Source organism: Grammomys surdaster, unplaced genomic scaffold (assembly GCF_004785775.1).
Source record: "Grammomys surdaster isolate TR1022 unplaced genomic scaffold, NIH_TR_1.0 206, whole genome shotgun sequence".
In the NCBI taxonomy this organism is placed as follows: domain Eukaryota; kingdom Metazoa; phylum Chordata; class Mammalia; order Rodentia; family Muridae; genus Grammomys; species Grammomys surdaster.
This window is the reverse complement of record NW_021604651.1, coordinates 543836-570473: the sequence shown is the minus strand read 5'-3', so window position 1 is coordinate 570473 and position 26638 is coordinate 543836. Positions and strand designations below refer to the sequence as shown.

At 39.3% G+C, this 26638-nt stretch overlaps 2 protein-coding genes across 3 annotated transcripts in view; one reads left to right on the top strand and one right to left on the bottom strand.

Moving 5' to 3' along the window:
- Positions 1–26638, top strand: part of Pdgfd (platelet derived growth factor D) — a 206066-nt gene that overhangs the window by 78546 nt on the left and 100882 nt on the right. The window lies entirely within an intron of this gene.
- On the bottom strand, positions 14756–16601 carry Ddi1 (DNA damage inducible 1 homolog 1). The gene has a single exon (XM_028771405.1). The coding sequence runs from the start codon at positions 16383–16385 to the stop codon at positions 15159–15161; it is 1227 nt and encodes a 408-aa protein (XP_028627238.1). The 5' UTR covers positions 16386–16601; the 3' UTR covers positions 14756–15158.

The window sequence follows — 26638 nt, the reverse complement described above, 5'->3', positions numbered from 1 at the left end:
AGAGAGAGAGAGAGAGAGAGAGAGAGAGAGAGAGAGAGAGAGAGAGAAGGAGGGAGAGAGAGAGAGAGAGAGAGAGAGAGAGAGAGAGAGAGAGAGAGAGAGAGAGAGAGAGAGAAGCAGCCCCTTTTACAGTGAGTCAGGCACACCTGGCTGTTGCCAGGTAACTGAGGGGCGGAGCATAGACAAAATACCAACATTCCTCAGAAACAACCTAGTTTGAAAGCATCCTCTGCCTGCTGGCACTCCTTTCTCATCACCTATTAACTCCACTACCTTCCTCTTACTATCTTTTTCTACCGCCTGTGTTCAGAAGCCTCTGCCAACCGTGCTGGACATGACAATACTCCATGATAAAGTTATTTCTAATTCCACTGAGTGCGACTACATTCCCATCCATTTCTAATATATTTTTTAATTGTGTGTTAACTTTTTCACTACTTTCTTTGTCGTTATTGTCTGCTTCCTTATAAATGGTCATGAGTCAATTGGTGAGAATCAGATTGTTTCCTCACTGAGCAGCAAAGGGCAGGATGCAGAAATGGTTTTACGGCGGCCGGTAAAGGTCAGTAGTACAGTGTAGATGAAAAGAGCAGCAGGCCAGCGAGGAAGGACAGCAGGTAATGGCGCACTCCGGGAGAACCAATTTTCCGGGCAGAACCAAGCTTGCCTCCTCTGCACACACCATGTCCCACAGTCCAAATCAGTTATGAAGCAAGGATGTGCTGGGTTCTGCCAGTATTTGCCTCTGCAGCTCCAGGGCATGAACCACCGTATTGCTGGAATCCTGCCTCCTGTGAACAGTCAGCAAGTTTATCTTTTAAAATAAAATGTCGTACCTCCTCTTTTTCCCTTCCTCTAATTCCTGAAACCTGTACCTTCAAAAGGTCCCCATTTTGCTAAATTAGACATTTCTTTCATATTTATTATGTGGCAAAGTAGCATCAGAATCAAGATTGTTCTGAAGTTGGGAAGTCTCAGGAGCTTGGGGAATTTTTCCATCCACTTTATCGACTCGTCAAATTTTATAGTGAACATGTGCTGTTTTGTGACTCCACGTTACATCAGATTGGATCTAGATGGATTATGCATGTGTTTATACATTCTGCTCTGATGAATGGATTATGCATGTGTTTATACATTCTGCTTTGATGAGTGTGTGCTCCCCCCCCGTGCTTTCTGTAATATATATAGTTTTCCAAACAGTTGATTTGTCTCCCACGTTATGAGTTCAATTAATTTATTCCTATTATAGCTATTTGGAAAACTTTGATAGGCATGGTATCTGTATACAGCATGTACCTGTTGCTAGCAAAGGAATGCCATAGACTGAGTAAAATTTTTTGATAAAGATTGATTGAGTGTATTTAGCTCATAATTTTGAAGATGCAAGACTGATGGACACACAATGGCCTCCTTGCTAGTATATGCTGAACATGTCATAACATGAGATAGGGAGCATGCATGTGGATGTATGTCTCTCTCCATCTTCTGTCAGAGCTATCAAAACCTATTCTTGGGTGCCATTGAGTGGCTAGTTTAGGATGTGTAAATTTAGCATAAATTATAAAAATATATCAAAAATATTTGAAAAAGAACTTTTAGAGAATTAAAAAACATATGGCTGTTTTTCTATTTAGGCTGCATTTGTTTACATATGTCACTATATCTGAAACAGTGAAACAGTGGTAGCTCTAATGTCTAGCATGTTTTGTAAATTGTAAATGTCAATAATAAAAGTATTTCAGGTACTGGAGGGATGCCTTAGCATTTAACAGCACATACTGCTCTTTTATAGTCCCTAGCACTCATGTAGGGCAGCTTACAAACACCTATGGCTCCAGCTCCAAATCTAATGACCTTTTCTGGCCTCTGCCAGCATCTGCGTTTATGGTGGAACTCCTCCCTCCAACACACACATATACACATAATTAAAAATAAATATTTAGAAAACTACATGTAATGACTATATCTTTTTATTTGATTTGATTTTTTTTGCTTTGTTTTGTTTCAGTTTTTGCCCCAGGAATCACCCTCCTATTGCTAAAGATTTCCACCTAGACTTCTGTCTCTTACGTTACTATCCAGTCATCTACCTCGATCTGGAACTCTCCCAGGGACCTGAGTATTCATTTCAACATAAATAATTACTGTGATGTTAGAAGCTCTCACTTGGAGCAATTCCAAGGGCAGAGTTGTCTTTGAAGATCTATTTGCTGGCCAGTCTCCATTTTACATACCTTTAATGAAGGTGTCAACTAGAAAAGTCACAAACAGCCATGTGTGCTGCACCCTACTGAACGTTTGAATAGAGTTTGATACATTGCCTTTAATAATTGCCCTGTCCCTGTCAGCTCATTCACAGTTCATGCTGGAAGTCTTGTGGTTAATCTGGTTAAAATTAATTTTTTTCTCATTTTATAGTAGTGAGATGTCATCTGCCATACTGACGACTTCTGAGATCCAACCTCCCTCTCCTACTGTTGGTGTGATTTCCAGCAATGCCGAGGTTTAACTATTATGGTCACTAATGACAATGGTTTCTGTGATAATTCACGGCTGCATTTTTCACTTCTGGATCACGCTATGCTGGCTCTTTCACTGCTCATTAGTACCTGAAGAATCAGCAGGAGCAAACTCAACTTCTGTTCGTTTTATTTGGATAGCAACCTATTCTCAGAGTAAAATGTATTAGGAGAAAGTAGAGAATTGAGACTGAATGCTAGATTTATTCAACACCATAACCTGGTCTTCTCTGACATAGACCCTCAGGATATACTTGTTGGACGTGAGAGATTTGTCCTGACCATCTGTTTCTGTCCTTCTCAACAAGAGAGGGTGCTGCTGGAGATTTAGAAGGCATAATTACGTACCCTGCAGATTCTCCCATATAATAAGGAATGTTGAACACCCCCCAATCCACAGAACTAAATCCCAGTTTCCTGAGACAGCTGAAAGCTGTTTTCCTCTCTGTCCCACAGTGTCAATCTGTGGCCATCTCATTTTATTTAAGCAAACTGAACTATACAGAGGTTTGCTGCACTAAATAAAACCACATGTCCAGCAAGTGACAAATTCCATGTCAGAACCAATCTAATGTGTCATCAGCATAGTTGGTTCTCTTTGTATCTTAAGGTAGAATCATAAATGACTTCCCAGAATTGGTCTGAAACCCAATCACCTTTTCCTCTCGGCTTCCTGCCTTATACTCTAAAGGATGCTTTATACCTTCTCATTATGCTCAGTCATGCAGTCCTCCCGTCTTCCTTGGAAGCCACTACATGATTCATTGATGAAGAGCTGGAGGATGGAACAATCTCTTCTCCGCACCTACTGGCCTCCCTTTGTACACTAGAGTCACACTCAAAGCTTAGCTCCTCCCATATAAGTAAGGACTCTCCTGCATGAATGCTCCTTTGCTCCTCAAGTTTCTTCCTCCCACTTGACTATTGCCATTAACATGGAGCCGTACTGGACTTCCATCCTAGCCAAAGAAATGCTGTCATAACCCTGCTCTGTTGCAGCCTATTTGCCTCCATAGACCTCACTTCCTGAAAGTTGGTGCTGCTCTCCCTCTTCCTGTAATCTCATCAGTTTCTTGGCCCCCTTCACAGCAGGGGCTTCTGAATCCACCATCCCTGTTTAGCCACTGTCACAGCTGAATCTGGCATGGGGAATAAACATGATGTGTGTACCCTCCTTTGTGACATACCCTCATATGGTCCCTTTCACTTCAACACTTACTCTCCCTTACCTCTAGTTCATCCTCTACACAACACAGACTCTCTGGACCTCTCACAGCCCAAACCATACATTTCTCATTTTTGACAAAGCAGCCAGTAAAAGTATTTTGAAGAACCAATAGCAGATAAACCTTAACCTCTTAAAACTCAAGTATCTTCACAGTATAGTTAGAATGAAGGAAAGATTGTTTTTGTTTTATAACTTCAACTCTTACTTAATTCATCCGGTTCTTTCTAAACTGTTCCCTTTACCCACCCTCCTGTCCCCCTTGAGGTTCCTTGGTTGTTCCTGCTCCAGGTCCTATGTTGCTTCCCCTGGAATGTTCTTGGCCCTATTTTTTCTGCATTCCACCCTCTTGTTGCCTAGGATTTCCTCAGCTATCTCTTCCTCAGGGAGCTGATCTCTGACTCTTGTCTGAAATAGCATCCTCTCTCTTCCACTGTCCTCTCTTCCACTGCAGTCCACACTTTTATCTAGTGCACATAGCTCTACAGGTTCTGTGTTCCAAATTTAAGTACTCTAAGAGATAACATAACAGAAGGAACGACAGGCTCTGGATTCTTGGTTCTTGAATATGATCACTTAGTTCTGTGACCATGGAGAGCAGACTCCATTGATCCACTCTCCAGTGACCTAATCTTTAAAATCAGGATGTTACTTACTATTTAGGTTGTTTTAGACTTTCTTTTTAAAAACTAAGTTAAAAATTAACTTACATTTCAACTTAGACATTAACTTTAAAAAAGTTAAGTTAAAAATCAATGAATTTTAGTTTAAAGATTAATTTAAAAATTCACTTTTAAGAAAAGTTAAGCATCATATTGGAAGACATGATTCACCTGGTCAGTGCTAAGTAAATGCCAGATGTTATTGATAACTTGTGTTTTATCTTTATTTGAAGCTTTCATTTTGAAAATAGCCATCAAGGGAAGATTACATTAGCTTTTGTGGGCACTATCACTTGATAGTATGTATAGTGTTGCCCTCAGTGCATAGTTGTGAGGTCATGAAGTGAGTGTCGGAGATTAATATCTTGAAGTACTCTCGTGCTGTGTATATAGCATGCAAACAGTTCTGAGGTTTGAAAACCTTAGTGCATCTGTAATGAGAGGTGACTTAGAATACCTGTGAAGTAAGGTGCCTGCATCGCCTCTCTCAGCATCTTTCTGTAGCCTTCCAATTAATTAAGGTTGTGCTCAGACCCTCCAACATGTGGGCGTCTTGAAATGAACAAGTGACCACAGAATGAATGCAGGGAAGTAAAGGACTGCCGAGGAATGAATTCAGAGCACTGGCTTGTGATTCCTGGAAGAAGAGAACTGTAAAGCTGAATGACAGGCAGGCTTAGCATTGTGATTTTAAGACTCAGATTTACCTATTTGCTTCTAAAATCTTTAAATGCTCATGGGAAATTTAAATATTTTTAATGTTTTATATTTGGAATTGAATTCCTGTTTAAATTCTTCTGGGTCAGGAAGTTGCCCTCCAAGTGAACACAGTCAACTGAGGGCAGAGACCGTCAGAGCATCAGGAAAAACTACTGAATTATAAGCAGATACGTGGAGAACATGCTCGTAAGAAAAATCTGTCAGGTGGCCCTCAGTGAGATTTTACGTGGATCTCTCCAATTGTATACTGGGTTCATTTGAATTTTGATAGACAAGAAGCAATGGTGACGTCACCCTGCATATTGGAGCCATAGCAGATCTTTAGATATGTACTGTACTCATTTGGACAACCTTGAAAGAATACCCTACAGTTATTCTGATATGTGTCATTGCCCCACTCCATAGTATTGCTACCAAAGGCACCTCAGTTCTCAGAACATGCTCTCAGACATCAATTTGTCCCTATTGTTGGTGGCCAGAAAATTATCAAAAGCTACATTACAGTAGAAGTTTAAACTTGCCTGTGTAGCCCTGTATCATACTTGAAATATGCCTGGATATGCCCATGGGAGGCGTTCTTTACTACAGAATTTTTTATTATTTAAAAGTAATTTAAAGTGAATCAGTGGAAGCAGACATATGGTAGGGTAAATATTTGTGGTTTTCATACAATATAAATTGGATACTTGCTATAAAAATAAGCCATGTCTTTATTTCTTGTACCTACGAAAGCATTTCCACAGCAGTACCAGGGGAATTGTGGTGTGAAGAGATTTTGACAGCATCAGCCTTGCCATATGGGGACATAGATTCTTATGGCTATGGAATATCAATTGGATCCTTTACTGTCGATTTCTCTTCTGAAGCCCAAGCCATGACATTTGGCAGTGTGTGAACAGAGACTATTTCATCTCTCTTTCACCCTAACTGCCCATCTGTTGCTTAAACTTTATGTGCTTATTCCTGATAGAAGTTTGTACCACTAGCTCCCTCAAATTTTTGTAAAAAATGATTTCACATTATCTAACTTTAAAGTGTAGATGAGCTACACTAGGAACAAAGTTGTTCAACAATTAATTTCAAAGTAGGTAACAAATACCTTTTCTTCAGTTAGTTTATGGTGTTCCAGTAATGCCATCAATTTATTTTTGCCCTGCTTTTCAATGCTATGAAACTGAGCTGTCTTTCTGTGCCTCTGATCTCAAGGGAAAGTCTTACTTTGCCCTTCCACTTTCTCCACATTGCTTAGCACACTGAATGTCATAAACTGACCTGCTTTTCCTCTGCTTCCATGGCAACATGCTAGTCTGGTCATAACAACTTCCCTTTGCCAAGCAGCACTGTACATAGCAGACCATAGAATCATGGGCCCTCCCTGCTTTTCACTGCCCTCAACCAGTCATGCAGCTAGTCTCCAAGTCTGCATGCCAACCTCTGTCAGGATCGGGTCTCTGTTCATGTCCTATGTATCTCTTTGTTTCCTGCTATTTCATTCCTACCTGTTCTTTTCATCTAAGCCCTCCACACCCTCATAGTAATTTTATGTAAGTATGAAGATTCCATCACTATTCATGCTACTTCAGAAACTTCTGCAATTTGGAAAAAATATTACCTTCAAACCCAAAATCTGCCATATTTGAGACCAATTTTATCCCTATCAGTGGTAGCGGAAACATGATGTAATTTTATTGATGTTGGTTGGATCTAGGTTGGCCCTAGCTTGAGACTCATTTAAATGCTGTATCTGTTTGTAGTTTCTCCTGTCCCATTCTATTCATTCTAATTCCCACTTGTATAAATGTGTCATTTTTAGTGAATTTGAAAAGTCAACTGTAATATGAATTTGATTGAAACCATTTTAGAGTACTTACATTAAATTATTTTATATTTTTAATGATGATGTTTTCATAGAACTTCTAAATGATTAACTTTTTCCATACTTGAAATATTTGATAGATTGGTTCAATTACATTATTCCTTCCACCAGAATGAGTTAGCATATTTTCCTTTTAACATTAGGGTGTAACACAGAATCTTACTTACTCAAACCTGTTACAGTTTCTTTCTGTTTGGAGACTACAAAGTGACTACAAACATAAAATTTAAAGTTTTCTACTAATGCTAGTTCTAACTATTCTTCATTTCCCAGGTCTGAGCAAAGAGGCTGAAACAAGAAAGTGTCAAAAACATTCATTAATTGACCACTATTATCAACCTTAAAGGAAGTACTTCACATCGCTATAACATTAAAAATTCTTGAAGGATGCACACAGTGGATTACTTGAATTTATTTATATATGCAAATATCAGCAATGTTGCTAACTCAAAATGTATTGGTTCCAGTTCTGACAAGATAAGCCTACCTAAGAGCAATTTGGCCACATTATTGCATATGGAAACAAGTCAAGTTCTAGTGAACTGGTAGATTTTCCAATTTATCTGGTTAGAGTTCAGGGCACCATTTGAGCCCTGAAATTCAGTCATTTGATGGAAGACATTCAAGTTCTAAGGTTATACCTGGCATACAGCAAAGGGTCATTACAGTTCTGTGGGACAGAGCCTGTCATGCTGTACAAAGTGATTGATTGAGAAGTAGGGTTCTGTTTCATTTGATTCCATGTTCATGAGTCAGATTGGCTTCTATATGTGTTTAGTATGACACTTTGCATTTTCTAATCCTCTCCTTGGGCTATTATATTTTGTATGTGCTGATACAAGGTCTTACATTTTCTTATCTCACTTCATGCTATAAAGAAAGAGTAAAATTCATATCTGAAAATGTGCAACATTGATTTTTTTTTTGGACTTAGAAAGTTATTGTATCACCAGATACAACAGGAGCCTGAAGAGACAAACATGTGAATTAGTATAGTCTTAATTATTTGCTCTATGTTAAGAGGTTCTTGGTATAAAGATCTGGCTGAATTTCAGACTGGTTGTCAAGTTATGGGGCAAGATTCTGATGGGTCAGTGACCATATCCATGAAGTATATTTATGGTGGTAACTGATAAACTTTTATTTGAATATAATAGCAATGTATCAATTAGCAGTTGAAAAATACATACTCTGCTCACACTTAAAGTATAGCCATGGACTCAAACACAGAAGAAAGTCATTCTGAAAATGTTGATAATGCTGTACTCAAGCTCTACTGATTAGACACTGTGGGCTGGGGAGATGGCTAAGAATACCAATGAATACTCTATCAGAGATTCAGAGCTCAGATCACCCACTTCAGGATACTTCCAAATGCCTGGAACTTCAGATGTAAAGGGTATGATGCCCCCTTCTGGCTTCTGTGGGCCCCTGCATACACACATAAACACAAAGTAAAAGTAATGTTTGGAAAAAAAACTTGAATTACATGTCTTCTAAAAATAGAAAACTAGATGGCAAATGGCAATAGAGTAAGGAAGGGGGTAGGGAGAAAAGGAAGGTGTGTGTGTGTGTGTGTGTGTGTGTGTGTAAGAGAGAGAAAGAGAGAGAGAGAGCGAGCGAGAGAGAGAGAGAGAGAGAGAGAGAGAGAGAGAGGGGGGGAGGGGGGGGGGGTTCAGTGTGTGCACACTGTAAGTATGAGTGTCCTATGAGTGTTGAGTGTACCTATGGGTGCCCACATCATTACTTGGGATCTGTGAAGAAGGCAAGGAAGGCACAGTATCATTCTCCTTCTAGACAGACTGTTAGAACTGCTGAGCCTCTGATAAATGGACCTAGGTATTGAAAAAAGCTGGGGTTCAAAGGTAAGTTTGATTCGAACCAAATCAACCCAGATTTCTAGGAGAGCTTTTAATTGATTGCATTTTCTTTCTTCTTCATCTCTTCATCTGTAACATCACTCCCTTTCTTAGTTGTCCAAGCAGTTGTTATCCTGGAAGAATAATTAGACCTGAGGAGGAGATGGCTCAGCAGGAGATGTTTACTATGCAAACATGTGAATTTCATTTCAAATTCCCAGCACCTTGGTGAACAGGACAGTTCTACTGTGCGTGTCCATGTATGTGCCTGCGTGCGTGCATGTGTGCGTGCGTGTGTGTGTGTGTGTGTGTGTTTATGTGTAGAGTGTAGAAAGCTATTCTATGTATGCTTGTGACACCAGTCCTGTTGGGGACTGAGACAAGAGGAACTCTGTAGCTTGATGGTCACCAGGCTGACTTCAAGCTAGCTAACTAATTCCTAACTTCACATGATGTCTTTCTCCAGTTTCTCTGTGTTAGCATGGGCTAGGACATCCCCTTATGTATATACCATATACACATTTTACTCAGGAATCCTTCATAGACTACTGGTATCAGCCAGTGTTTCTCTTAAAATTTGATTTACAATAAATGTGGCATTCTATTAGCATAGGCAACATTTAGTTCCTGTGGTCGTGAGTCTACACATAGAGACATCCATTCATGTTTATCTTCAGGGTCATGGCACCCTACAAACTAGAAAAACATTTACGAGCAGATTATTTTAAGAACAAGGCTAATATTGTGTGTTCTATTTACTCTCCTCGCTCTTCTAGTTTGATCATAATTTTAGCCACTGTTGAGCTAACTATAGTCTTGAAATACATGCTTATCACATTCGTTTCTTTAAAAATGAGCTTTTAAGTGGGCACAAACAAAACAAAGGATTTAATGAGGCTTTTAAATAGTCCCATTTGTGGGACTACCAGTGATCATATTCTTAAGGAAAATGGATGCTCCTCTCCTATCAGCTGTAAGTTACCAATAGCTATGATGTCTGATGTAGGGGTGATTATTGAGTGCATTCCAATTACAGATCTTTTGTTACCATTACTATTGGTAACAATGTAGTAGTTTCTAACCAATCTTCTGGGGTTAATCTCAGTTTACTAGTCATTTACTCAGAAATTATTTTTTGTTTTGTTTTGTTGCTGTTTGCTTTTTAAATAGGATCTCTTTAAATAGTTCTGACTGTCCTGATGCTCCATATATAGACCAGGCTGGCCCTTAATTCACAGAGATCCACCTGCCTCTACCTCCCAACGGCTGGGATTACAGGCATACACTACCACACCCTACTACTAGGGAATTCTTTGCAGATTATTACACTCAAAACAAATGCAATGTTGTCTTACCTAAGGAAACATTTAATAAAATAAAATGAAATTCTATTGAAGTAAATAAATAAAATAAAATTTCATTGGTACTTGGCATCTTTTGTTTTCAGGTTTGAAATATGTTACTAAATAATTCAGCATGTGAAATAAGAAAGATTTGATTGGGCAGCACAGTGGTCAGTCAGGGTTTTGTAATTTGTGGTGCAGAATGCATTGTCCATATTCATATCTGAAATGTGTTAAACATAAAATAAAATTTTTACAAGTAGTAGACCAGGAAAGCATAAAAAACATTGTGAACTTTTTCTAAGTGTTTATTTCAGTTCAATAAATGTGTGGAGATATGTGCACACATGAGTATATGAAACAGTTATAATGTAAGCTTGAGGTTACTGTGAAGATGAAATATTTTATTACTTTATTTATTTATATTCCAAACATTACCTCCTCCTGGTTCCCCCTCCCACAGTTCCTCATTCTATTCCTCCTCCCCCTTGTCAGGAAGATGGTGTCCCCCCATATCAGGACTCTCCCTTCCATGGGGCCTCAGGTCTCTTGAAGATTAGGTAATCTTCACCCACTGAGGCCAGACCAGGCAGTATATGTATATGTCTGCTGGAGGGTGTCACCCTTGGACCAGCCCAAGTATGCTGCCTGCTTGGTGGCTCATTATCTGGGAGCTTCCTGGGGCCCAGGTTAGTTGAGACTGCTGGCCTTCATATGGGATCACCCTCCCTTTCAGCTTCTTCAATCCTTCCCCAAATTCAACCATAGGGGTCCCTGACTTCAGTCCAATGATTGGGTATAAGTATTTGCTTCTGTAGCAGTCAGCTGCTGGTCAGGCCTCTCTGAGGACATCCATGTCAGGCTCCAATCTGTAAGCCCATCATAGCATGAGTAATAGTGTCAAGCCTTGATGCGCTCCCTTCCCCCATGAGATGGATCTGAATTTGGGCCAGTCATTGGACTGTCTTTCTTCATTCTCTTTTCTATTTTCATCCCTGCAGTTCTTTTAGACATAAACAATTCTGGGTCAGAAATCCTGACTGTAGATTAGTAACCCAGTCCCTCCACTTGAGACCCTGTCTATCTACTGGAGGTGGACTCTTAGAATTTCCTCTCCCCAATATTGAGCATTTTGGCTAAGGTCACCCTCATTGAATCCTGAGAGTCTCTCACCTCCTGGGTCTCTCGTACTTTCTAGAGGGTCCTCCCACCTCTCATCCCTAGAAGCTGCGTATTTTCATTCATTCTACTGGCCCTCTGGGCTTCTCTCCTGTCCATTCCTCATCCCACACCTGATCCTGTTCTCCCCGACACCCAGATCCCTCTCTCCCCACTCTGCCTCCTGTGATTATTTTCTTCCAACTTCTAAGTGGGATTGAAGGATCCTCATTTGGGGCTTTTTGCTTGTTATAATACTGTCTGTGGGTTGTATCCTAAGTATTCTGTACTCTTTGGTTAAAAACTACTTATCAGTAAGTATAAACTATGTATATCAATTTGGTTCTGGTTTATCTCACTGAGGGTGATTTTTTCTAGTTCATTCCATTTTCCTGTAAAATTCATGATGTGCTCTATTTTAATGGCTGAATAGTATTCAATTGTGTAAATGAATCACAGAAAATGAAATAGTTTTAAATGCTGGTCTGTGTATATTTGAATGCTTTGAAAAATTCTAGGTTTGAAATTCTCTATTCACAAAGTAAAGTTCTGCTAGTTATTTTGGTATTTTAGCCTGAGGATTAATGGTCAGAATATTATGCAAAATACCTCATGTAGCGCCCATTCTAAGAAAACAACAAAAGATCTTACATTTTTCCTTAAATGTATATATTTAAATTTAATTAATTGAAGCATTTTCATATGTTATGCAGTATTATATAAAGATTTTAAATCCCAGGACCAAGTTTACAAATACTTTCAGATTTCTAAGACAACATTTAAAGAAGTCAATCAAGAAAATTATCAGCTAATTAGTTAACTGTATGGACTTTCTCTTAGGTCATTTCTATCAATTCAACAAAACTGTTTTAATTTGCCCATTCACTTAAATTGTGTTTTTAAAACTTGGAACATATCCAAAGTATGAAAAATGTTAGAAGCATGGCAAATTGCCTTGTGAGGAATACTTCAAAAAATCTGTTAAAATTGGTAAAGAATACTAATTAGGAAATCACTGATTTTATATATAAGAAAGATTGCCTCATGCCAGAAAAGCTTAAATGTATTCTTGGCAGAAGAAACATGGAGGTCAATTTATTGAAAACTATGAAACAAATATTTTGGATCAATAGCTGCCCTGGAAGGATGTATGTTGAGAAGACAGAGTGAGTGTAGCCTCAGTTGGAATGCAAGCTGCCTTTTACCTTAAAGATTCTGTGATTTTTGGAATGACTTTTATAGACTAGATAAGTCATTTGATATTAGAATTGGTCCGATGTGACATTGTAAATCTAGTGTATTTGACAAAAGTAACTTTAAGATTGAGTCTGGAAATGTTATGATATAGGTATTCAATTTTTTAATCACTAAGGGAATCCATGTTTTCCATAGATATATTGCTTATTTATAAATTTCATCTTATTTATTATTTATTTTTCCTTGACACTTATTTTATTTTAACATTTTAAAATAACCCCCTGGTAGGGATGGTTCATACCAGAAGTCAGGTGAGGATTTCAGATCACAGGCTGTAGAAATTAGGTGTCTCCTACCATGTAGCTCCCAAGAATCTAATTCAGGAAGCTGGACTTGATGGGAAGCATCTTTTGAGTCAGTTCTTTCGACTCAGTTGTCTTCTATTTGTAATTGTAGTTTGTCTTCAGTACTTATTAGGAACAAAGATCAAAAAGACATCTGTCCATGTATCTTTTAAAAGTTCTGCTGTATAATACTTGACACAGATGAAAGAAATATTAGAAAGGGGGTGTGGGAAGACTGGAGGTAAGCTTGTGTCTAGAAAAAATTTATCAGTATCACCAAATATCAAGCTAAAGAAAGCGAAGTGTGATTATAAGGTAAGATTTTTTTTATAACTTTTAGGAACACTTCAAATCTTTGTTTCTGACTGTAAAGCAGCCCTGCCTATAAAGCAGTTCAATGAGGATAAGTGGAGCCCTAAAGTAGATGATTTGTCTAAGTGACAGTTAGGTATGCTCAGGGCATCACTTCTTGGCTTTCAATAGGTTTATATAATATCAATATTTTAAATTTAAAAAGTAATCTGTATCAACATGCATCTCTGTGTGAATGTATGTGTGTGTGAGTCAGTATTTGCAGAGTACATATGAGAGCACTGGATCTCCTGGAGCTGGAGTTGCAGTTAGTTGTGAACCACCCTCCTCCATAGGCTGTGAGAACTGAACTGGGTCATCTGGAAGAGCAAAGAGTGCTCCAGCCAAAGAGCTATCCCCCACAGCCCTCTAATATCCCTCTTAATCATACTTTCCCCTGCTACTGATGGCCTCTGGAAAGTGAAGTGTTATTCTCAGGTGTTTTTAGGCTAGAACTAAGTCAAAGGGATTCTACTTCCTAGCTAATCAGTCTAAAAGTAAGCTTTCTCAGATGAGTCAAGAACTGAAAGGCCTAAGCACATATTTTCATGATGGCCTAATTGAAATCTTGAAATAGGTTATCAGAGTCCTGGACTATGGCTCACATTCACCTCCCAAGCCCATCACAATACAAACCAAACACTTCCAGAATTAAGATTAAAAAGTCCAGCTCATTGTTTGTCATAAGATTGTATTTCCTTTAAAAATAAGGAGGAGAATATGCTTTGGGGATTTCAAAGTGTAGAGGTAGATTTATAAGCAGGACCTTAGGGGAATCTAGGGATAGAGAAAATGTAGTGTAAAACTGGTGAGCATGTTGCCCCAAGCAGGCATTTATAAGTAGTAGTCAGCTCAAGAAGGAAGTAGACTCTGCAGTACTGCACACACCCTTTCTAAAGAAAGCAAGTGTGAAAACAGACAGATCTTTGAGTATGAAAGTAATTTGAGCTAGTAATTTGGTGTTATGTTTGTTAGCCATGCATAAAGGCCTATATTTACTGTCCAGCACCACCAAACATGGTGTGATGGCCCTGCTTGTACTCCCAGCACTCATATGTGGAAGCAGCAGAATCAGAAATACAAGGGCATCTTTAGCCATATCTCAAGTCTGAAGCCAGGTTGAGACCTTGAGACCCTGTCTCTAAAAGGTATGTAGAGGGATTACAGGGGATGCTGAAGATATGGCTCATTAGTACAATGCCTGTTGCAGGAACACAAGGACCTAGGTTTCATCTCTAGCACTCATGGGTTAAGTCAGTAGGTAACTATACTATAGCAGCACTGGGACAGTTCCAGGTTCTATGAGAGAACTTGTCTCAAAAGCCAAGTTGGAAAGATATTTTAAAAATATACACAAATTTCTCAACCTCTGCCCTTAGGGTGGTAGGGGGCATGCACACACACACACACACACACACACACACACACTCACATACACACATACATTCTACACATTCACAATTGGGTTGGGGACATAATACAAAACCATTGCTATTGCTTATATGAAAACATTTTGTTTACATGTCTTTTTAGTCTTAAAGAATGGCTTCTTTTCTAGGGACTTATGCAAAATAAATAGCCCCTGGTTTGGACATACCACCCTATAATCTGATAGAGGAGACTTGTTTTCTTTCTCCTAGATTGTTGGGAAGCCAACTTGAAGCTCCACACTGTCCCCTGGATGACGTTCGGTGATCTGGGAGTGAAAGACTGGGCCCACATACACACTCTGATGAATCACTGATGTCTTACATAGTCACCCATCTGTGTACTCAGTCACAAGGCCAGGGTTGGTTGCTAAGTTGTTTTTAATGATGACTTTGCCAAGTGAGCTCATGTCTTATAATTTCCTGGGACCTAAGGCTTGCTTCCTTGTGGCAGTGGCTTATATATGACCTCCTTCAATGCTTTTTGCGTCCTGGACTCTTGACAGGATGTTTGATATTACCTGCTACTTCCCTGTCTGAAGATTCTTCTTGCACAGTCCCACTCAACAGCTTAGCACACAAGGGCAGCTCTCCTTCAGGAAGGAAGTGAGTTTGTGAGCCAGTAGTACCAATCACCAGCACATTTTTCTTTAGGTCAATGGAACACTGGTGCCTCCTGAGCATATCAAGCCCTAGAAGGATATCCATGGGCTGCTCTTCAAGTATAGAGAAAGAGCATTGTAAGAAATCACCTTCAATCTGAATCTGAGCCAGATGAACACGGCCCATAATCCTCTGTGTGCCTACTCCCTTAGCAACCCCAGCCCATCGTCGGTCCACCAGTCTCATGATATTACATCTCTCAGCACAAGCTTGGCTCATGATAGTCATCTGGGCACCTGAGTCAACAAAAGCCTTTAAAGGATGCCCATTCACTTTGCAGTTAATATAGAGCATAGCGACTTGTCCAAAACTCTCCGGAGCCTCTTCCATAGCTATGTTCATATTTTCTTCAATATTCTGCTGTCGGATTTCTTCTTCTATTCTAGCCTGCGTTTCCCGATCGAATGGGTCAGCAGAATAAAGACGAAACATCTCTTGCTCTCTCAAGGTCCTTTCTCTCTGCTGCTCCATCAGGACCTGAGAAAATGTCTCGAGGTTCCCACTAAGCAGAGCTTCAGCCAAAGCAGGATTCCGTTCCTTCAACAGGGACAGATCATGGGGATTGGAAAGTAGCATGCTTCGAATCAGGGCAGGGCTGTCGAGATCCTGAGCAAAGGCCATATTCTCTCCAGAGGCCAATCCGTGGGCTTGCTGTGTTGATGGTATACGTTGATGATGGTGATGATGGTGTTGATGTTGATGCGGGTGTCGGGAACTTGATGTTCCAGGCACGGCCGACCCAGACCCAGTGAAATCTGCTGGAGGATGGTTTGGAGTCCTTCCTGGAGTCCGAGGTCCCACATTATCCTTCTGAAGTAGTATAACCATATCACCATCTTTGAGTCCATAGGAGCCCAGGGAGCAGTGTTCGTCTGTAAGGAGCTGCTCCATGTAGACAATCTGGGCTTCCTCAGCAGGCACACCAGACTCAAGCTCACAGAGAACTCTGAAATTGGCGAGCTCAAAGTCAGGGTTGACCTGGAGGGAAAAAGTGACCTCTGTGAGGTCCCTACGCACACAATACACAGTGATCAGCATGGTATATGCTCAGCGAGGCCAGGTTGGCAGAAAACATCTGGTGGATCACTGGCTGACTGGTGCTGGTTTGGGTGGATGTTTGGCCTGCCCCTCCCACCTTGGTGTGAAACTCATTCAACTCTCAGAAAGGCAAGCCAGTGGCCAGAGTAGGGACTGCCTCCTAGCCCCAGTGCTAGCTGATGCCCCATGGAGCCTTAAGGTAGCAAGTTCATACGTGTATGTGCTGTTTGGAACTTAGAATGTGTGTTTCCATAGAAATAGTTGCTCAAAGCCAGTGGGTTCCAAGTCTGGCTCTTCAAAACCTACTTAGTACAGGCTATGCAGAACATTTCACTTTTCTTCTAAACATGTTAATATCCACTCTGTTCACTGTAGGCCTGTGTTCTATATACTTTTTCATATCTCTGTAAAGTGAGGGTGTTTCTTGGACATTTCAAGGGTCATGCTGCATCCTTAGCAGGTCACATAAGTCCCTGCCATTGAAAATAGACAGGTAAATCAATTTGGGTAGGGGTAATTGTTCAGAATGGCCAATAAATAGCACAGAGGCTGTGGCTACTAAAGAAGTGACAGAATATAGAAGGGTGACATTTTTCTGGGTGAGAAGAGGTTAGCCATTTCAGACAAAAATGAAAAACAGGGAGAAAGAGGAAGAAGAACAGGAAGTTGGGGTAGCAAGAAGATTGAAAGGAATCAGAAAGACTTGAGACATAGGTGATTGCTGTTGTTTTCATTAACTGACGTGCAGAGGGGTCTGCAGCATAGGAAGGATATGGGCAGCACAGAGCATCTCAGGAAGCTGAAAGGGAGATATTGATGGAGCCTGAAAGCACAGGACTGAATAGTGAGGAAGAGAGGTGTTCCCACTTGAATGGACACTATTTGATGTGGGCCATGTTGAAGACAAAGTTTAAGTGGAAAAACAGTATCTAAAACAACCTGTGGAGACTGGGTAAAAATAGGCCATTACCAACACCAGAAAGAAACCTCTGAGAAAAGCAGTTCTTTGCTGATTCTATCGTAAACTCCATGAAAACTCAGAAACTAACTATGTCTTTCTCTAGACTTCTAAAAGTGTTCTGTGCTATAAAGGGTTCATAGGTCCCTTGGTCCTCCTGCACAAGTATCTACATATGAATCAAACAGCAATCACAGTTCTGGACCCGGACCTTATCCATATTTAGGAACTTTCAGCTGTGCCCCATCCTGAAAAGGCTCTTGCATCAGCCTAAAGAACACTCTTTTATTTCTGTTTCTTTTTGTGTTTCTCTCAGATGAAAGACTGTGTATCACTTCATGTTCTAATTATCTCAATGTGGCCATGCTCTATTTCCTTATATGTTGACTGATTGCATAACGGGAAACATTAGTTGAGTTCTGGGGATACAGTAGTAAATGATGTGAAATTCATGCTGTGTTCTTATAGGAACTCAGAGTCTAAAAAGGGACACATGTGTAAACACAAACTGCAGATGTTAAATATGAAGAAGAAACCATAGTAAAATTCTGAAAAGCCTGACGGAAATCACTATTAGCAGAACAGACGTGGGAAAATGATGAAGTCTGTTAAATAGGAAAAGCTTCCTGAAAGAGACTGGTTTAGCAACATGAGGTGCTGGTTATGAGGGTACTAGACAGTGCAGAAACAAACCAGGAGGAGAAGGGGGAGGGGGAGGGAGAGGAGGAGGAAGAAGAGGAGGAGGAGGAGGTTTTGATTTACAGGACTTTTTAATATGAAGAAATATACAAAATTTTAGGGGAAAAATAAAAGATTTTTCTGGTGAAAATATTAATTATTTAGAGCAATTTTTACTACTTACAAAGATTTGGAGAGACATTTAACTATAACTATTCAATGTCATTTTAATCATTGTTGATTCATGTGTGTGTGCATACGTATTCATATATACATGGGTACACGGGAACATGGTGGCCGAAACTTGAAGTTGGGCTTCTTAGTAATTCTTCTCCTTACATATTGAGGCACAGTCTATTCCTGGGATCTAAGCTTCCAGACTTAGTTAATCTGATTACTTGGAGTCCCGAGGTTCCACTGCTAGGTGTAGGGATCACAGGCTGGCAACCAAACCTGTTTGGCAGTTTGGGGTGGCCAGGATCTGAACTCCTGGCCTGACTGCTGTGTTCCAAGTGCTTTACCCACACAACATTTCCCAGGATCATTTGATTTCCTCAGTGTCTATTAAAGTCTATTAAATTAGAGACATGCCACTAAGGGTTTTGTTTTTTTTGGTTTTTTGGTTTTTTGGGTTTTTTTAGAATAAAGGGTATTTTTGTATTGTTACTGTTCTTTCCTTTCAGATTTTGTAAACCAAAAAGCTGAAGGTTCACATTAAAAGAAAATAAGATCTTCTTTAATGTTACCATTGCCTAGATACCAGACAGAAATCAGTTTTATGGGAGCTGTTCTGTTGCCTTGACGTAATTATTTAGTTTTTCTAGCATTTTTGCTTTGAAGTAAGCTTTACTGTTTACCTTTGACCCAGAAGGAAGCAAAGAGCCTCAAGGTCTAGCCAATTAATTCTTATCACTCCTAACTCTCACAGCAAGGCAGGCTTGACAGGAATCATCTGGTCCCACCACCCACCCTGCTCTTAAACCTTTTCATAAAACAGCTGGAATCTCCAAAGATAAACACAAGTCTCCTCAGGCTATTTGGTATTCCTGTTTTGTGTATCACTTAATTCACTGACCTTACTCAACAGTATTGGTAATTCAGATACTATATGTATAATTTTCTTAATCCAAATTATAATTAAAAGCATCATCTGATCATGTAATAAACCTGGAGATTGTAAATACTCCCAAACATCAAATGTGCCATGAATCCCTGCTGTACAGAAGTGTAGATTGATGGTTTGTCAGTGAACCGTGCGTGCTCATGTAGGTAACCTGAGATTATTGCTTTTTCTCCTGGAATACCTTAAATATTTCCTGAATATTTTTTCTTTGCAAGTGTGTTATAAGACCATAACTGAATCTTTAAAATGTGAGAATTCTGTAGAGTCTTGTGGCTATCTCCCAGAAACTCAATTCTCATTGTACAGCCTAAATACTCAGAAAATGAAAGAGAGAAAGAGAGAAAATGACTTCATAGTAGATTTAAAAAGTAAAAAAGAAAGGTGTTTTGTTTTATTTATTTGTTTTGTTTCATTTTGTTTTCTGGAATAAACCATAGTAATAGCTTCTAGAGTTTTCTTCTTTTTAAGACTTTAATGCAGTGCCTCTCAATCTTTCTAATGCTGTTAACCTTTAATACACTGCTTGCTCCCAATGTTGTGGTGACCCTTAGCCATAAACTTATTTTTTTTTTGCTACTTCATAACTACAATTGTGCTACTGCTGTGAATCATAATGTAAGTATCTGACATACAGAATATCTGATATGTGACCACTGTGAAAGGGTCTTTCAACACTCCCAAAGGAACTTAGTAAAGTTGATGACCAATGTCTTAATGCAACAATAACAAACCTTAGATAATTAATGGTCCCATAGTCAGTTGATGTTTAAGGCAGTGTATGTAGCTTTGCAAAGCAAAATAAATGTGGGGTTTAGTTTTGTGAAAAAACACAAAATGTCTGATTAAATTTCATGTTTCACATATATAATAATCAAAGCCTGTTGAGTACTTATATTTACTTACTTTGTTTAGAGTCCTTCCTTTAAATCTGCCTGATGGCTCAGGATGTTGATCAGTCACAGAACAGTTGCCTAGATCTAGAGGCCCTGAGTTTCTTCCCTACAAAGGACCTGAGTCCAGATCCCTAACGCTAATATAAAGTTTGGTCTGGTAGCACTTCTCTGGAATCCAGGGACTGTCAAAACAAGCTGGGAGGGAGAAACAAAAGAATCCCTGGAGATTTGTGGCTAACTAGCCTGGCAACTAGCCATTTGTGGCTAACTAGCCTCTGAGGCAAACAATATGAGATCCTATCTCAAAGAAAGTGGAAGGGCAAGCATTACCCATGTAGGTATATCTGTTTGTGAATGTGTATGTGGCATTCCCAAATGGAATGGTCATGGGATGCCACATTTGGGGGAAAAAATGTGGTTGCTAATGCAGCGCCTTCAGATTAAGAACTGAGTTCTCCATTGTTTTTCCACCTGATTTACAATAATGCATAAGCTTAGACAAAATGTCAGTAAGAGAATTATGAGGTCTCAAAGTCAGAATAGTCATTACATCTTCATTGTGCTTTACTTTTGGAAATTTTAGCTTTGTTAGATTGAAACTATTTCTAATTATTTCCAGCACTAGATGTTTCTATATCAGATCTCTTGCTTTGCTCAACCTGAAATTCTGAAAAATTCCTATCATATCTCTTGGTCATGATACATGTCAAAAAAGAACCCAGGCCTACCTGCACAATAGAGAACAGTCCACTTGACAAAAATGTTGATATAGCCTTTCACCTACAACCATGTACATTGCCCACTGATGTCTGAATCATGCTAAGATGGGAAAGCTATTTTAATTTGTTTTCCATTCTAATTATTATTATTTCTGGGGCTTGTCTTACCCTTTCCTCCAATTGATTCTTCTAGCAAATAAATGGAAGGGAAAACCATTCATTGAAAGCCTTTTGACTCATTCCTGTAAAGTGTCTAGAAACGTATAGACATAATGATGCTATACATGGTGGATTCTCCATGTAAACTGTTCTGCCCATGTTTTCCTGTGATTGATTCTATAACCAATGCATTAAGATGGTAGAAATTGGCATATAGAAAGGATAGTCTAAATTTCTCAAAAACAGCCCATCCCCACCCTAGTTTCACCACAGACACAAGCACAAGTGATAGTTGAAGTTGTTACTTCATACGCAAAGACCCTGAATGGGCTCATTGTCTCAGTTCAGCCAGTGAGCAGCAGTGAAGATTCCCTCAGTCTCTGGCTTTGTGCTGCCCACCCATCTCTGTTTCTGCTTTTCTCTAGTAAGTAGGGGTGTTTTAATACAAATTAGGTAGAGGCTTCATAGAGAGTTTATCCCAAAGTCTTTACAGATGTTCTACATGTGAGTATATATAATTGCTGAATATCATATCACATTTTGAAGAGGATTATAATTATGTGACAGACTGACCAATAATATTAAAACTATCTGAAAGTAGCTAGATTTGGGGTTACTCACAGGCCTTCATCTCAGATACCTAACCCTTCAGTACAGAGCAATAGCATACAGTCTTCCTAATTAGCAGCTGATCAGAACATGTCAAAAGTCACTATGTGCCAAATCCCTTCATTTCTGGTGATGGCCACAAAGGCCTGGCCTTTGAAGAATAGTTATGTATATTGAAAGATCTCAAATAATAAGAAAAGGCCCCTTGTCACCCCAGACACAGTCATTTGGATATTTTACCAATTGCATGAGTGACAGGGAGCACTTCTGCAACCGTCTCGTATAAGAAAGCATCCTAGAGTGGTGCTTATGTGGCCTTACCATTCCCAGCAGCACTGGAGCTAATGAACTGCTCTGGTAATTAGTACGGCTGAAGTCCACCTGTCTGTAGAATTTCCTTGTATTCCAACCGTGAAAATAAGAAACAAAGCCTGACAAATAAAACCTTAATTTTTTTTTTTAAGAAGGCAAAGAAGAGATAAATCTGCTCAGCTCCAATCTGTTTCCCCCAGGAAACTGAATTTAGCAGCCTAGACAGGGAAGAGTGTTGAGAGTGCTGGCTTGCTGGCAGTCCTGCGGAATTTCTTTTTATTAGAATGGTTGGAGAGCATTTGTGCCTCAGTGGGCTGTGTCCAATCTGAAGGATGGGGCCTAGAGTTTCTTCCACAATCCTCTTCTCTATTAATATCTACCACCCACCCACAAATATTCTATTTGGCCTCCCTCCTAACATGTGCTAAACTACTGATATATTCTTGTGTACTCAGTATCAGGAAAATACCCCCCATAGAGTTTCTCAGAGTATCTCTTAGCAGTACTGGAACTAAACAAAATTTCTTCCCTGGCTTTCAAAACCAGGAACCCAGTTTGAAATATTGAGGACCAAGAAGATAAGAACATTGATTTTGTTTTTCATTAGAAACTAGATGAAATGAAACAAAAATGAAACAAAATGTCTCAGGCAAACCAAGCAAAACTGTTACTGAGTTCTTTACTTTTCTGAATTAAAAGAAAAAGAGCTCAAAACACTGTTAACTTTAAACAAAGACTCTGTTGTATTTTGAGTACTAACTGCAGTGTTCTCCAGCTAGAATATAGAGCTGCAATGAGCCTGTGTGTAAGAGATACTGAACCTGATGTTCCAAGGATAGCCATAAAGTACTACTTATGAACTATATGAAATATACTGATATTTCATTGATTTCAGTGACATCCAAAAGTAAAGCCCTATTACGGCTGAGAAATCTGATATGAAAGTTATGTTCTGTGGCCTCTCTACATAGAAAGTTGAAAGCAAGATCAGCAGCACTTAGATTTGTAGCAAACCATCCAAAAACATAGTAGTGATAAAAAAATCAAAGAAAAATTGGAATTGAATTTGTAGCAATGGCTATAGAACAAATTGTCTTCACAGTTAGCAACCAGCCTTACCCTCCTTGTTAGAATTACAGAGATCAGTTTTTTTTTTAAATGGAGGAATATTCTTGCTAAAATAAGTAAGAATACACTAGAAAGAAGATGTCTCAACAGGGAAGTAAGATGTTTCATGCGTTTAACAGGTTCATGGCTTACTACAAAATCTTTAATATCTGTTACTTGAAAATACTGATTTTATCTAGTTGTTGTATCCAAAAGTATTCTAAAAAATGCAAACAAAAGATTCCTCATATAAAAGAAAGGCATGTTACTGTGTTCCATAAAATAATATTATTCTGTACCAACTGTAGTTGTGAAGAACGATCCTCTGTGCAGTGTACCCGGGCACAAACCCCAGAGTCAGAGCAGAGATATAAGTTAATATGCATGGAAAGCCTTTGAATCAGAGAAATTGACCCCAAGTTCTTTGGGAGTCTCCCTACTCCCTTCTTCTTTGGTTTCTCCCTACTTACCTACATGTCCATGGACACCGCAGTCACTTCTACTTGGGCCTTGCTATCTTGTTACGTAAGGTAGTATTGATGGTGGCAATCTCATTTTCAAATAGTTTGCATATGGACTCTTTGGAACAGTCAGCAGAGAACAGTCAAAAGACACAACAACCACTGTTCCAGATTGGAGTTCAGAAGTTTCCGTGGCAGAGACAGGGCTGAGGAGGGACAGAGCTCTCTGCTTCCTTAGCCTCCCCAGAGCTTCCGAGGCCTCCAGTCAGATTCCATGGGCCATCACCAGTCAGGTGATGTGTCCGGGTCTCCCAGGAAAGAGCAAAATGGGGAAATCAGGAGACTTTGCTTCCCTCTCTAGTGGTTGGAGGTTGACTTGTTAATGAGAAAGGCATTACCCGGCAGTGTGCATGCTGTGACTCTGTGCTGTTTATGCTTTTGGAGCAGGCACAGCTCCTCTGCTCCACTGCATCTCCCAAATTCCACGTGTACATTCCTGCAGTGTTGACATCTTCCCTTTTCTAGAATCTTTCCTGTTTCTTTGTGTCTTGCTTGTTTTCCTTGGGAGCTTCACAGCAGAAGCATTATTCTGATCTTGGTCCTCCCAAGATGGCCAGTGCCACATGCTTGTTTGCATACTGCTTTCCAGGGGACGTGTGCTATGACTGAACTTGATAGGGCCAGTAGAGTCGCAAATTTTATCCATTGTGTTTATTTTTCCTAAACTACTTTCTTCCAGAGGTTCAAGTAATTTACAGAGCAAAGCAATGGATTTGCACCTCATATCATCAATCAAGCAAAATCATGCTTACATTGGAGCTTCAGGAGGGTGTCTAGCTTTGTTCTTTGCGTTGCCACTGACTCCATGCTCTCCATGATGGCTCTGGATTGGCTACTTTAAAGTCAAAAGTGCCCCAATATCTGAGAATTTTTCATATTTATTGAGTAATTCTCATGCACAATCAAAGGCATCAGGCAGTTGCTTTTAATCCTTGCTAACACATCAAGTCCAATTAGTACTGCCCATATCTGTACAGGTAACCACTAAAGCACAGAAAATTTACCAGTCACCGCACATTCAAAACGAATGAGTCTTCTTCCCCAGCAGCTAGCACATGCCAGTGACTCCTCAGTAAGGAATGGGGACCTGGAGCAAACTCCCACAACTGTAGAACTTTCTTTGTATTTTAAAGAACGATAATATTCATATTTTGTTAATGGCCAAGAAACCCTTCAGGTATTTACTCAGAGGATTTTGCTGCAGCTTCAGTCATTTAGGCTACTGTGTTAAGATGACAGTGTCACTGGGTAAGAACATGTTCCATATTCTACACATGGCATCTTAAAATCAGGTCTTCTGTGGAGACTGAACAGATTTGACACTTATTGTGCAAATAGGTAATTTGTATGCACATTTTTGACAGGGGTCTAAGTATCTGCCTCATTGTTTTGACAATATTAGCAAATATTAGAAAGACACTGACTTTAGCAGCAGTTATTTGCATACAATTTGAATGTCAACCACTGTGGTTCTTTGCAGAAAATTCATATTCTCTGACCATTTGTGCCATACTTGCAATGTCAACAGAAGTATGTACGTTTCCGTCTTCTCCATATCATATAATGTTGAAGTATTTTGAAAGCATTTGTGCAAAGATATTCATGACCTATTTGATGTTCCTCCTCTAGTGAAAAAGATGAAAACTTCTTCACACTAAATGCCAAACTGCATTTTATAAGAGATCTTGATGTTGTGGAGTTGCAGAGGGGAACCCAGCCCCTAATCAGGTGATTTCTTACCACGGGAGGCTGATCACTGTCATATATATGACACACATTATTCAGCTGATATATAATGTTGAAGTTTATAGGAGCTTGTCAAAAGCAAGGATTCTTTGAAGAAATATTTACCATCAAATTACTTATTTTTTCCAACTTTTTTTACCATTTTCCTAACTGTGCTGTATTTCTACATGAAAACATGGCTAATATTAAACATAATTTGACTTTTATACATACAAGAAAATTGCTAATTGTTCCTAAGAGAAGCTTAGTGGTACATATAAGGTACAATAGTCTTTCTACCAGCCTTCAGAATTTTCTGCCACAAATTCCATGTGGAAGTTTGTGACTAAAATAATATTTCATTCTTAGAAACACTGAGCCATGTGTTTCTATGTCATGTTTACTTAAACTTTATAATTCCATAATGTGTTTCATGGAAAAGATAGTTGTGTTTCTTAACACAAAATTGTCTTTATGTGATATTGGGCCCAGATACTCAGAGAAATGTTGCAGTTTATCAAAATGGATTGGTATCCTGCTTTTATATACTAGATTAAGACCTCTTGCTAGAATTCTCAATGTTCTTGTCCACTGGTGCTCAAAACCAACACATCTTTGATGCCTCCTGGTAGGTGTGATTGAAGATGGTTCTGTGAATCTCTCTTTGGAAAAGGAATAAGCAAGAGGAAGCCTTAATTACCAAAAAGAAGATATTGAAGCTCTGAGATCAAGATAGATAAAGAACTGCAGGAAGTGAGCAAGAGCCATGATGCTCAGAGACGTGAGGCAGGGACCACAGATGGGATGGAGGACCTCTTGCTCATCATGCCACGCTTTCTTACAAGAGCTTTGGGTTACTTAATTATACCTTTTTCAAGAAGACATTTGAGGTCGTATCTGCATCAGAATTTTAATTATATACAAAGCTTTAAAAAGTGGGGCATACCACTCTGGGGAGCCTACACAACACTGAAATGACTGTAACTGTTTTATTATATTAGTTGCTGCAGAATTTGGCTGTGGCTGCTAACTCAAAGGTTTGTGTATATATCTTCTATTTCTTCAGGCAAAAGTTTTCTATTCTGTTTACCTTTTTTTTAGGATTTATTTGTTTTATTTATATGAGTACACTGTAGCTGTTAGACACACCAGAAGAGGGCGTCGAATCCCATTACAGATGGTTATAAGCCACCATGTGGTTGCTGGGAATTGAACTTAGAACCTCTGGAAGAGCACTCAGTGCTCTTAACCTCTGAGCCATCTCTTCAGCCCTTCTTTTTACTTTTTGACTATCTAGAAATTTATACCAACAGGCCTTTAAGGAAATAAATATCAAACCTGTACACTTTATATAATTTATTACCCCCATGGAATCCAGGGAACTTTAATGGCAACAAAAAGAGCAAGATACACATTCCAATGTGTGTGTGTGTGTGTGTGTGTGTGTGT